We start from the raw sequence: 14,729 nt of genomic DNA, 5'->3' as shown, positions 1-14,729 counted from the left end.
GCACTTAATTATTTCAGAATCAGTTTTAATTATGTATCCATATTTAAAATTAAAGCTTGAAAATAAAAGTTATGGCACATTTATGTGCTAGTTTATGATTTAAGTGCTTTCCTCACAATTATGTGAAGCATGTGGTCCACATATTAATATGACCATTTTATATATAAGAAAAGTGAGTCATAGGGAAAAAAAATCCCTTTTGGATAAGAAGAAACTAAGCCTTTGGTTACTCATAAATACTGTCAAACTTGGTTTCACACATTGTACCTCGATAGTTAATAAATCCAGGCAAGTACTTTTAATCTCAAAGAGATTATAGTTAAATTTCACGTTATAGTCCTTTATAGTTAAAGCCTCCCCATAAAAGTTAAATTGCCAATTTTTTTTTCCTTTATAACAATGTAGGTGAAAAGAACTTAAATATTCTATAAAAGCATGCCAAGGAATCTGAGTCCTTAATTTAGGAAAACTTTAAACAAATTCTTAGAAATAATACTTATATCATTAAAATCAAATCAAAGAAAATAAAAAAAATGCAATTAAACTTACTTCATAGGATTGCTGTCCGGCAGGTAATATATCAAGTCTCTCATAGTCATTTTAGAACGGTCTGGTGGCATTTGGCTTTCATTTCCAGCATATTTGTTTTTCCATTGCTTCTACACATACACACAATTATTTAATATTATAATATACATATAAATCTAAGTCATGTTGAAACAAGGAATGTAATGCACTGTCATTATTACTGCTTTCTCTAATGAAATCTCCTTATTTTAAGGAAAACATTTTCAAAAACAATATAAAAAGATGAAACACAAGAAGTCACAGATTAATAAAGTTAGGATAACAGCAGCTCATTTTTATATAGCACTGAACAGCTAAATGATAAAATGGATAGAGGGCCAGTCCTGGAAGCAGGAAGATATATCTTCCAGAATTCAAATCTGACCTCAGATACTTAACTATGTGACCTGATCAAGTCACTTAACACTCTTTATCTCAGTTTCCTCATATGTAAAATGAGCTGGAACAAGAAATTGCAAAGTACTCCAGGCTCTTGGCCAGGAAAATTCCAAATAGGATTGAAATGACTCAACAAGAAAACTACAATTTACAAAGTACTTCCTTCACAATAGCCTTGTGAGAGTAGTACAAGTATTATTCTCATTTTACAAAAAAAATTGAAAAAAGATGAAACAGGGATAAGAGCTGTAATTCATCATATATAATATATAATAAATTTAAAATAAATCAATAATTTAAATATAAAAAAATTATTTTTAAAAATTTAGCAGATGGTAGGATATTATATAATTTCACAACTACAAAGGTTTTGCTTAATATTCAAACATTAAAAATTAAAGGAGACAAAACTAAAGCAAAAGAAGTTTTAAATGGTAACAAGCAATGTACCCAGAATAAAAAGGAACATTTTTTACTTTATGTATACTTTTCATGAATCTAACTGTGAAATTGTTCAAACTCTCTAATAATCAAAGAAATTCACACACATAAGTGACCTTGGAGGTCATCTTTCGTTTTCCAGGTAAGGAAGGACAGGGGAAATGGCTTGCTCAGATCCTCAATAACTTAAGTTTGAAAGTTCTTCTTAATGTCATGCTACTTGTCAAATTAAATTAAAACTGGAATATATCACAGTTGGCAAAGATAATTAAAAGCAATAAAATCCAATGCTAGCAGGACTGCATAGAGACAAACACTGTAGTAAAAGGCTGGTCAAACTGTGAATTGATGCAATTTTTTCCAAAAAGTACAATGACAATTTAAACTAAAAGACATCCATTATGCAGTAGATGAAAAATTGGTCTCAGAGACAAGTAATACAGTTTGAAAGTGTTATATTAATGAAATTGATCTCTACCCCCATAGTTAAGAGTGGAAGACTTGCTTTTATCCCTGGATATAATAAATATCACTACTGTAGACTATATAAGCATATTATTGACAGGAAAAGGAAATGGTTCCATGGTTAAATTTTCTATTTAAATCTGAACTTGGTCTTATTAAATTTGTCCTTATTCTGTACATATACACTTATAGCAAGCAATATATATTGACTTTTGTGCTATCTTTTCAAATGTATGCTATATATACCTAAGACTTTAATTTACCTTGTGTGAAAAAGCACTGATTTCTCATTTATAACACCAATATGGAAATTTTCACATTTTAAAGGCTTTCCAGGCCAGCCATTTTAAATAAAAATGAAGTTGTAAACTGATAACCCTTGTTTCTTTTCCAGTATAGAATGGGAAGTAGGAGAGTACATGGGTAAATAAAAACTATTCCTTCCCTCAAAGGCCTCCAACCAGGCATGGATAAAAGCAGATGACAAAGTCCCCTCTGTTCCAGAAATGGTTTGTTCTCAGAGGGAATCTTTGGCTTTTAAGAATTGGCTTCAACAACAGAAAGTACAATGTTGCCTCCCATCTTCAAGAGGAAGGACTGAGAACTGCAGACCTAAACTAACTGCAAATTGTTGCTAGAACATTTAAGACCCAGGTTGTTTGAGGGATGTTTCTCTGGGTTCTTTTTCTTTTCCTATTTAACAATGAAGTCACAATCTAGGCCCTGGAGTAAAGTCGTTTTCATTCTGTTCTTCCTTTTCACTTTTAGTTAAAAGTTTTAGCTTTTTCGATCACTTTTGTTCTACCTGATAAACTAGGACTTCTTGCTTCCAAACCATCTATATTTCCCATTTATGTATATCACCACCCATACACCTCCTCCCAAAATCATTCCTATAATAAATAAAAAGGTACAATAAATTTCACAAAATTAACCAACATATCAAAAAAAAAAAAAAAAAAAATCTGATATGCAATCTCTGCAACCATAGGATCCCCTACTGCATGCAAAAAAGCAGGGGATAGAGGGACATTTCTTATCTCTTCTTTGAGATCAAGCTTGCTCATTATTTCACAGGATTAAATTCTGATTATTTTGCTCTTTTCATTCATTTAGTATATCCATAATGTAGTCATTGTGTATATAGTTTTCTGGGTTCTGCTTGACTTTGTCTTTCCATAGCTCTCTGAATTCATCATGCTTATCATTTCTTACAGCACAGTAATATTCCATCACATTAACATACTATAATTTATTTAGCTATTCCCCAATCCTTTGCTATGACAAATATGCTCTAAATATTTTGGCATATATGAGGACTTTTGTTTTGTACTGACCTCATTTGAGTATATGCTTTGGAGTAGAATCTCTGGGTCAAAGGAAATGGATATTTTATCATTTTATTTGCATAACTCCAAATTGCTTTCCAAAATAACTAGATGAGTTCACAGCTCTCCCACTCTATACTTCTGATGTACCTGCCTTTTTACAGCCCCTCTAACACTAAGCTTATCTTTTTGCCATGTTGGTCAATTAATTTGGGTATGAACTGAAATCTCCAAGTTGTTTGGTCTATATTTCTCTCATTGGTGATTTGAAGCATTCTTTCAAAATGCTATAGTTTGCAATATTTTTGGGAACAGTTTGCTCAAATTCTTTACTACTTATTTAGTACAGAATGGTTTTTGGTCTTTTATATATGTGCACTGTCTATATGTAATTCTGGGTGTTGGACCCTTATCAGAGATATTTCATAGATTTTCCTGAGACAACTCCTTCCCTTCTTATTCTTATTCTAATCATATTAATTTTGTTCAGACAATCTTTTCAATTTAATATAAGCAAAATAAACTATTTTGTCTTTAGTAATTGTCTCTATTCCTAGTTTGAAACCGAATTCACCTCTCAGTAATAACTGTGGAAGGTTTATGCCGATTACTTTATCTTCTAAAATTTTATGGCATGATCATTAACATTCAGGTTATATACACAATTTTAACGTACTATGGAATATAGTATAAGATGTTGGTGAGAATGTAATTTCTAACAGATTACTTTCCAGTTTTTCTAGCATTTCTTCTCAAGTGAGCTCTTTCTTAAGCAATTTATGTTTTGGAGGTTATCAAACACTGGTATTGAGTTCAATTATTTCTGATTCTTTCTTGTCTATTCTATTGGTTTACTTTTTGATTTTCTTAACCAGCACCATATAATCTTGGTGATTTTTTGCTTTATAATATAGTCTGAGGAATGGAAGTGCTTTTCTTGTTCATTTCCACTTCATTATTTCTTTGTTAAATCATTTGTTAGGACAAATGAATTTTATTACATCAAAATCTTAAAAATGTCCCTTTACTAGTTTGAATAGAAGAACATTTTATTAAATTAATTGTAACATAACTTTGGTAGCACTGTCATTTTTATACTACCACAGTCCAGTCATTGGATTTTCCTCCAATTATTTAAATTGTCCTTTTTTTGAGTCATTTTTAAAATTACATATACATAAGTATTGAATTTGTTTTAATAGATTGATTCTCAGATATCTGGTACATTTTGCATCTACCTTGAATGGAACATTCCTTTCGAATATTGTCTAGTAGATTTTATATAAGTACATAAAAATGCTGCCAGATAATGTGGGTTTATTTTGTTGCCTGCAAATTTAATGAAGAATTAATTTTCTTAAGAGATATCTTTTCTGATTCCCTAAAATTTTTAGTTAACCATTATAACATTAGCAAAGATGACAGTTTTGTCTTTTTTTAATGTCTTTATTCTTTCTTAGTGCTATTGCTGGTATTTCTAGAACCATGACAAGTATTATTGAGGAAAAGGTGCATATCTTCACTCCTATCTTTATTATGAAAAGTATCTAGGATTTGCCTTTTGCATATAATGCAAATTTAGGGTTTTTTGATAAATAACTTTCCAACATTAAAAAAAAAAAAAAATCACTCTACACATACTTGTAGAGTTTTTAGTTTAAATGAGTGTTATATTTTGTTTAAAGGCTTTTTCCAGAAGGGATCTATTGATTCTATCTTTTTGTTTTTCTTTTTTTTTCTGGTACACAAGGAGAAGATGCTTTAATTCCCTCTTCCTGGCAGAAAACTTAAGAAAACTTAATAAAACTTATTCTCAAATTCCATCCTTCCCTAACGACAAAGTAGCAACTAACAGTCTTTTTTTTTTCCCTCTCTCTCCACTAAGAGTTGTGAGGACTGAGTAGGTCTAACTGTACATAAGAAAGATAAACAATTTACTATCATCTTCCATTCAGAAATGAAGTAATTCTGAATTCTGAAATAAAGATTATCTTATCAATATAATTACTTTTGATAGATGTGTATACAGAGATAAGAAAAATCTTGATAATCCATGTGCTTGCCAGTCCGCATTAAATCCCTTTCGGAAAAAAAAAAAAAAAAAAAACTAAATTTTTTTAATAGACTTTAATCTTCTGGGTGTTACAGTGACCATCAGTGAAAGTTCTGAGAACTATGCTAAATGCTTGGGGTACAATATTCCCATTAATATAAACTAAATCCAATAAACCAGAGAAACTATCAACCTCATGAAACTGTAAGCAGATTCTCAATATAGAGCATTTAGAATTTCTATTAAAAATGTAAATTCAACAACTTTTAAAATTAGAATACCTTTCCACACACTCACATCCCAAAAGCCTAAATGTGTGCCCACATGCTATTCCCACAATTTTGCTCTCAATGAAAAATGAAAGTTTTATTATCTTTAATTCTCTTAACAATATGGTTTTCCATACACATTACATATTCCTTGATTTAAGTCATCATATTATTTGGAAAGCTTTATTTGAAAGTATGATTGATTTGACCTAATATTTTAAAGCAAAATATTACATATGAGAATACACAAAAAAAATTTTAATTAAACGTAATAAAAGTAGTAAATTGTCCCAATCATTATGGAAAACTATTTGGAATTATGACAGAAAAGTGATGAAATAATTCATACCCTTTGAAACAACAAGAGTTTCTGGAATATATTCCAAGCAGATCAAAGACAGATGGAAGAAGGCTATGTATACCACAATATGTATTTATAGAAGTTCTTTTTATGGTAGCAAAAAACAAAAAAAAAACAAAAAAAAAAAACTAGAAAACAAAGTAGATTCATGTTTATTACAAAGTGACCGAATTGTACTATATAAATTTAATGAAATATTATTTTGCCATAAGAAATCATAAAAATGAGGGATTCTAAGAAACTTGAGAAACTGTTTGAAATAATACATAATACAGTGAGAAGAACTAAAAGAACAATAGACACAACAACTATGATAATATTATAGAAAAGAACACTTAAAATCATCATAATTCAAATCACCCCTCCTTGTGGAGGGGTAGTATATTATCATATGAGAAAACTTAGAAAATAACAAGTAGGTTTGTTTTGCTTAGCTGTACTACTTTGTTGCAAGGGAAGTTCTATATAAATTAGTACCAAGAAGTGACAGTGAAGTTTAAAAAAAAGAGAGAAAGAAAGAACCGGTAAAACATCTTTAAACGAAAAATAGACTTTTACAACAAAAAGAAACAATTCACATTACAAGCCATGCTATCTTTCATTAGTTTCCCCCAAAAGAATTAAAAGAGATTATTTGCATGGATACAAGACTCTCTGGACTTGTTTCTAGGTAACAATTCCCAGGATAGTTTACTGATACTTGAACAGAATTCCAAAAGAACTCCAGAATCAAAATTCCATTCTTTGTCCCCTATCCCATTCTTAATGGAAGTCCTTACCCTTCTTTTTGTCATTTCTTCTCTTAGCATTTCTCTCAGCTTTTGAGCTTTAAGTATCCTATAACGGTCTGAGCATGGCTGTTTTTCCTTTCCTGCAAGAGGACTTGGTTGTAGTGCTTCCTGTTGAACAGTACACAAGGACTGAGGAACTGATGGAGCAGGTGCACTAGATTTAGTAAGATTAGGCACAGTTGACATTCGCTTTCTTCTTTGTAAAGCAGTCGGTGAACATTTACTGGATTGTCCAGCATCATCCACAGTGGGCATTTCATCACTGCTGAAATATCCAAAAATGTGTCATAAACTATCTTAAAATATTTATCACAGTTATTTTCTAATATTAAAACTCATTTCAATTTAAACCATAAACAAGTACTAAGACAAATGTGATATAATCTTATTCATTCAGATGCCATTAGTTCAAAAGAGAGATTAGGGCTAGAAATAGAGCTTATAAAATCACCAAACCAAATAGTAAGAAAATACAAAAAGACCCAGGACAGATTTGTGGAGAAGACCCCAATTAACAGCTGTTACATGGATGAAGAACCAGCAAAAAAGAGTGAATTAAGTAGCTGGATTAGAAGTGGAAAACCAGGAGAGAGATATGTCATGAAAACTAGAAAAGATAGTAATATCCTAAAGGAGGCAATTAAATATCAAATATAGCAGAGATCAAGTCAACAAAAATTCAATAAATAACTATTATGTACCAGGCATTTCTGCTAAATATAAGGGACACAAAGAATGCCCCCCCCAAAAAAAACCTATGTCTATTAGAATAGAGATTAACAAATGGGCCTATGCAGAGGGCAATTCCAGATTAAAATGTAATTGGAAAATATTTAACAAAATAAAAATACAATACAATATGTTAATTTGAATCTTTCTAAGTATATGAATGGGGGGTAAAGGGGGAGCATTCTGTTTCTATTTGTATTTTGATACCACTGCTCTAAAACACTTGATTCATAATAACCAAACTTCTTTCCATCTTAAATTTCTTCCTTTCTTATTCCTCTTATTCTATAGCTCTCACTAAGACTTGGCTCTTTTTTCTTAACACCATCAACTGGCCACTCTTTCCCATAATTCCAGCTATTCCTTTTTGCATATTCCCCCCCAATTTACTAGTTGGAATGAAGGAAATGAACTATCCATCCCCATTTCCTCTACTCTCCTTCATCAAATATTATTTATTCCGTAAAGGTTCATGCCATCCAAAATTATCTCCCAAGCAAAATATTTATGGTTATTACCTATTGCCCAGGATATACTCTTCCCCTCAATGAATTCATTGCCTAACTCAGTCTTTCTTCCTCTTTTCCTCTCCTATTATAGTAGTTCAACATACTAATGCTCTCTCAAAAATCTTAAAATATCAGTTCTTCAATTTACTCAACTCACTGGAACTACTCCTCCACTCCACCTCAATTCTAGGCAATAACAGTCCGATACTTAATCACTCCCAAATGTTCAGCTAGCATATTAATAAATTCTGATATTCTTTTTCAGATTATAATCTTTGATCATTGTATCATTACCTCTACCTCAAGACCAAAAAGCTTGTTCTTAAATGTAATCATGATCTCCTTTTACCTTTCAGTTCTTTCCTAGACCTTCATCCCTACACTCTCCTCCATTCCTTATCTCAAAATGCTTGATGAATAGGTTCAACACACAATCTTCAAAGCCCCCAGTCTTTGTCTTATCCCCATCACATACTATAAAGTCTTAACCCTGGACCAGGGATTCTTTTGATCTTATTCACAATGATACTGACAGGACATGGAGAAAATTATGAAAAGAAGACAAGTAAAACCAATCAAAATTTATGCCATTCTTAACTGGGCCCTCACTTCAACAAAATAAACATTCCATTCCTTCCTAACTGACTGGAAGAGCATCTCTTCCAAACCATTATTATCTCTATGGTCTAAGGATCTATAGGACATTCACTGTTCCCTCCTCAATAAGTTGAAACCATGCCTAACTGACTTTCTCTCCTTCCCAAGTCTTACTTTCATATTGGAGGACTTCAACATACATACTCTCAAAAAATCCAACTCTCAATTCCTCAAAATACTCATTTCTGATGATCTACTCCTCTACCACACAACTAGCCAGGGAGATAGATATATCCTTCAGCTTACCATCACCCATTATGTGTTAGATATCTAAAGTTTATGAACTCTGAAATTCTTACAACTGATCACAATGATGGGGAGTGAACCCTGAAATTTTCCTCTGAAAGAGGACCACCCTTCAGGGCAGTTAAGTGGTCTCATTCAATTGTGGTTGCACCCTCTATTGAGTTGAAGATTAGTCTGCTACTACTCCTAGTAGCTCACAACTCCCAAAATAAGTAATCTCTTTTCAATTAGAGATTTAAGCCTGAGGCATTGACAACATGGAAGGAATCTCATTCAATTTTGAATTGAAGCCCCAAGCCTCAGATGGCTAATAAAAGACAATTCTGAACCCCAAATCTTTGCAGAAGTCCAAAACAGGATTATGCTTTGCTAAGGAAGCTCTCTTCTTAGCAAAACTGCCTGCCAGGATATTCTCTTCTCAGTGTTAACATTTGTTGTCTTCTTGACAGGACCTTGCCACTAAGAAGTCTGTCTTCCTAGCAAAGCTGACTTCTCAATGCCAAACTCCTAATGAGGAGCTAAGAAAGCTTCCTTCTTAGTGAACAATAAAATTCCCTTTCCTACCACTCAGATTTGGACTTGCTCACTAGAGGGGATTTCCCACCCCAATTCTCATACCTCTTCACCACCGTTAACCTCATCAAAAATACATCATTACTCTACTTCTCTCTGCTTTACAACTTCAATTCTATTGTTTAGCTTCACTATGATTTCCAATCCCTCCAATCCTCAGTTATTTCCAAGGTTATTCCTACTACACTGGACATGTTTTCTTTCTTACCGATCTTGACCCCCATATCAAATGAGAGAATATTTGTAAAGTGTTTGATACATAATAGGTGTTTAATAAATGCTTATTCCTTTCCCATCTTGACCTTCTAGTGTACTGATTCAACAATAACTTTTTTTCTTAGATCTCGTGTCTTTATTATACAAAAATCTTGCTCTCTAAAACCTCAACCCAAGATAACTCCATCATCCACTGCATTCAATTTTAACTCCCATGCTGCTAAGAAAAATCATGAAACTCTATTGAGTTCACTTCAAATTTATGCTATACAATATCAATGAGGTCTCCAAAGCTGTTGAGGCGACCCTTTTATAGCTCCATGATCAATTCACTAGCCCATTCACTATAGCAGATGTACCAAATTTTTAAATTTAGTCTTAAAACTCTAAAAGTTTCATATTATCTACTCCCCTCAATTGAGAACCTTGCCTCATATTTTATTGAAAAAATTGAGGACATTCACTGAGAACTCCTCGTTCTCCCTATTCCTCATCTTATATCACTAAGATGCATTCTGTCACTATCTCATCTTTCATTCCTATTTTCACAGGAAAAGGTGGCCTTTCTACTTAGCAAGGCACATGTATAAATAACTTACATGCACAAATAATCCTATTTCCTCAAGCAGAATACTCCTCTGGCAGGCCTACTTCTCTCAATTTTCAATTGTTCTCTCTATGGGATGCTTATTTACTACCAACATATCCACATCTTCTCCATCCTCAAAAATACTTTCACATGATCAATCCATCCCTGCTAGCTATCATACTTTTATCTTTCTTCCCTTTGTGGTTAAACTCATTGAACAGACCATCTAGAAAAGATGAATCTATTTCCTTTCCTCTCATTCTCTTCTTAACTCTTTGTAGTCTGGCTTCCAACCTCATCACTGAAATGAAACTTCTCACTAGTTACTAATGATTTCTTAATATTCAATTCTAATGGCCTTTTCTCAATCCTAATTTTCTGCAGTCTTTAACATTGTTAAACATCTCCTTTTCCTTGAGACTCTCATCTCTCTAGTTTTTATAACAATACTCTCTCCTGGTCCTCTTCTTACCACAACTCCTCAATCTCCTTGGTTTGGGTCACCCAAGCTTTATCCTGGGCCTTAATCTCCCTCTGAAGTATTTCACTTGGTTTCAATTGTCATCTCATATCTTTTTGTCCAATCCTAACTTCTCAGTGGTCCTCCAATCTTGCAACTGTTTACTAGACATCTTGAAATGGTCATCCCATAGGTATCTTAAACTCAACACATCCAAAACTGAACATTATCTTTCTCCCAAAACATTCCCTTCTTCCAAATCTCACTATTATTATTGAGAATACCATCTTCTAAATCAAAGCTTGTTAAATTGTGGATTGCATATAACTGAATATGGAGGTAGCAAAATTATGATTTATTATCACTATGTTTGGTGTGTATGCCTATTTTATATACCTAAATATACCCAGTGTCACGCAAAAATTTCTCAGGAGAAAAAAAGTTTAAGAAATCCTGCTCTATTGTGGGAATTGAGTGTGGACCACAACATAGCATTTTCACTCTTTTTGTTGATGTTTGCTTGTATTTTGTTATCTTTCTCAGGGTTTGTTTTTTTTTCCTTTCTTGATTTTATTTTTCTTGTGCAGCAAAATAACTGTATAAATATGTATACATATATTGGATTTAACATATATTACAACATATTTAACATGTATTGTACTACCTGCCATCTAGGGGTGGGGAAAAAGGAGGGAAAAATTTGAGGGTCAATATGGAAAAATTACCCATGCATATATTTTGTAAATAAAAAGCTTTAATTTAAAAGAAAAAAAGAAAGAATCCTACTCTAAGGCACTCAGGCTTACAACACAGGTGTCAATCTTGACACTTTACTATCTCCCCTCTCCTCCCCTATCCAATCAGGTCAAGTCCTGTTATTTCCATCTTTGTAATATATTATGTTTTCTACAGGGTCCCAGATACATATTGTTACCACCATAGTGCACAACCTTTTTATCAAATACCTCAGACCACTACGACAGCCTGCTAGTTGGTTTTCCTGCCCAACTTTCTCCCCACATACATATCCACTCAGCTGTTAAACTGCTCTTCTTAAAACACAAGTCTATCCACATCACTGATCTAGTCAATTTCAGTGGCTCCCTAAAATCCAGTATCCTGATACCTTACTTTCCTTCATGTACACTTCTAACATTGGCCTCCTTGTGGTTAAAGTCAACAAGTACTTCTTATGTGCCTTCTATGCACCAAGCATTCTAAGTGATGGGAATACAAAGCAAAAAAACAAACAAACAAAAAAAAAAAAAAAAAAAAAAAAAAAAACAGTCCTCGCTTTTGAAGTGCTCGCAGTCTTAATAAGTGAGACAACAGAAAAACAACTATGTCCAAACAAGCCATCTACTTGACAACTTGGAGATAACCTCCAGAGGAAAGCATTAAGAGAGATCAGGAAGGGACAGGTGAGATTTTAACTGAAAGTCAGGAAGTCAAGAAGTAGAAATGAGGACAGAGCCCAATGGAGACGGTACTTTATGCTATGAATCGCAAAGAAACCAATGTCACTGGGAGGAAGAAGAGTACATGGGAGAGAAAGGTTTCAGAAAACTGAAAAAGGAGGATGGGGCCAGGTTACAAAAGGCTTTAAAAGTCAGAGCATTTTAGACTGAATGCTGACGTTAATAAGGCGGCACCGGAATGCAAGGAAGGGGAGGCTGACACAGTCAGGAATCCTTTCTTAGGAGCATTAATCTGACAGCTAAGTAAAGGATAGACTTGTGTGCAGAAAGCTAAGGCAGTAAACAACCAGAGAGCTATGGCAATATTTTGCACCACCCCAACTGTCCAAGGGTGAAATGAGAGTCTCCACCGAAGTAACGGCAGGGAACTGGGTCGGTACAGAAAATATCATGAAGATAAAAGTCATAGGATTCTGCAACAGACCGGACTGAACAGTTAGAGGAGTGAAAGAATCCAGAATTGAGGCTGACACCAAGGCAGTGAGTGTAGGGGACTGGAACATATAAGTGAGGTTACATAAATTAGGACGAGGAGGCAGCTCTGGGGAAAGAGATGAGTTCGGTTCTGGACCAGATGATTTTCTAAGGAACTTCAACACTGGAAAAGTCCAACAAGCAGCAGGAGATGTGTATGGAGTGGAAGGTTAGAGCTCAATAAGGAGATGGACGCATCCTCACATTCTGCAGAGCTCATGTTCCCTCCACAAATATACTCCTGGCCTGAATTCTCTCCTCCCTGCCTCCCAGCTCCCTTCAAATCCCACATTCCACAAGAAGTCTCTGGCAATCCTTCCATAGTAGCACCTTTCCTTGAATGATTACCATTGGAGTATTCTAGATCTGTGTTCTTATTAAGTTTTAATAACTTATCAGTGAACTGATACTTTGGGGTCACTATGGTCCGCATCCAGAGCTCTTTTCCCACATGCTTCCCTCCGTCTTTCTCCCTACCTCCCTCCACCTCTTCTCTCGCTCCCGTCAGACTGGTAGCTCATTCACTGGGCGAACCCGGCGCTCAGCACCCACCGCTGAAGGCGCTTACTGGTGTCTCCTTCCTCCCACCCCGCGTCGGGGGAAGAGGCGGGAGGGGTTCGGGGTTGGGTGGCAAGAATCGGAAAAGCGACTCGGCCGGCTCTTACCCACACTCGGCCGCCTCGTCCTCCAGGGGCTGGGGGCCCCCGGAATCCAGAGGGGGCGCGGACGGGGTCTCGGCTGCTTCAGGCGCTGGAGGCGACGGGGGAAGCGCAGCCGGCTCGGGCTCTCGGGGAGCCTGCTGGCCGCGCGGGAGCTCTGGAGCGGCCGGGCCCCGGCCGCCAGCCCCGGGTCTCACGTTGGGCTTCACGCTGAGTCGCGCCCTCCGGAACATGGTGGCGGACTAAGGGAGGCGCCGCCACCACAGCTCCTAACGCGGCCCGGACCCACTAACTGGAAAAGGGGGCTAGGAGGTGACGCTCCCACCCCGGAGCTACACCAGCCACCCCAGAGGACGTAGCTACCGCCGCTGGGCGGCCCCGCCTCCGTCTGCCTCCCGCCGCCGCCTCTTCCTCATGTCCCCACTCCGGGTCGCGGCAGGCGGGCGGGCTACCGTCCCCCTCCAGCTCGGGGCCCAGCAGGCAGACGGCCCCGGCCGGCGCCTGGCGTCATCACGGCGCGCGACGACGCGAGCGCGGTGACGTCAGTCACAAGCGCCCAGGGTAATGGTAGCTGCTCATTCCCTGTCCTAGGTGTAGGGATCTTCTTCCTTCTCCTGCACTCTGAGATCTGGGAGCTCGGTGTCCTATTCCGTAAACCCAGCCTTGCCATGGTTGCCTGATACCCAGGAAGTGACGCTTGTTTCCCAAGGCCGTAAACGAATCCGGGAACCGGACTGTGATAAATGGGAGAAGAGAGGATAGTAGTTCCGGGGTGCCGGAGCTGGGCTCCGAACCGCCTGACAGTCTCGGCTGCACTTCGTGACTTTTCTCTTTTCTCTCCATGCCCCCGACCCTGACCCGAGCAAATCGGGCAGGTGAACCCCCGAGATGTCGGGCCACGTTTCTCTCGCATAGAACTCTGCTGGGAGAGGGGATAAAACTTATTACGCATCAATTCTTGAGAAGATCCTGATTCCCGGGACTGGGATTCGTTAGTCCTAGCCCCTTCTTGCTTCTGTATAAAATGTTTGAAAGCGTTAAGGCCCGAAGGCCTCATCCTCTGATGACAGGAGCCTCTCCAGACCAGGGTGCTTTCCATAGGTTTATATTCCTAGAGTATTTGTTCGTCTGAAGAAGCCTTGGAAAACTCACCAGTAGCAATCTCTTTTCTTCGATGAAGTGTCAGACAAGTATGAAATCAAAGGAGAGTATGAATCAACTCACGTTATGTATAAGTACTTTTCATTGTACATTTTTCCTACCATGTGAATGAAGTAATGCTATTTCTATAGAAAAACTTACTGAGGCATTTTGGACAATTTTTCAAATCTTTTGACCATTTCATTCGTTAGAGAATAGCTCTTAGTCTTCACTGTTTCATGTACAATTCTCTTGAACCCCCATTGTATATAAAAATATTCAAGTTATTTGGTAAGTTCAGAATTTTTAAAAATGTAATTTAAAA

The 14,729-nt window shown here is 36.3% G+C and overlaps 1 protein-coding gene across 1 annotated transcript in view; it reads right to left on the bottom strand.

Annotated features, from left to right (window-relative positions):
* BDP1 (BDP1 general transcription factor IIIB subunit) overlaps positions 1-14,384 on the bottom strand; it is a 91,774-nt gene extending 77,390 nt beyond the window's left edge. Inside the window, 3 exon segments of the mRNA XM_074282203.1 lie at positions 550-659; positions 6,663-6,939; positions 13,271-14,384. Coding sequence (XP_074138304.1) covers positions 550-659; positions 6,663-6,939; positions 13,271-13,497 — 614 coding nt within the window. The 5' untranslated portion in view covers positions 13,498-14,384.
* Between the last annotated feature and the right edge of the window lie 345 nt (positions 14,385-14,729).

Source organism: Sminthopsis crassicaudata, chromosome 1, assembly GCF_048593235.1.
Source record: "Sminthopsis crassicaudata isolate SCR6 chromosome 1, ASM4859323v1, whole genome shotgun sequence".
NCBI classification, from domain to species: domain Eukaryota; kingdom Metazoa; phylum Chordata; class Mammalia; order Dasyuromorphia; family Dasyuridae; genus Sminthopsis; species Sminthopsis crassicaudata.
This window is presented reverse-complemented; position numbering and strand designations above follow the sequence as displayed.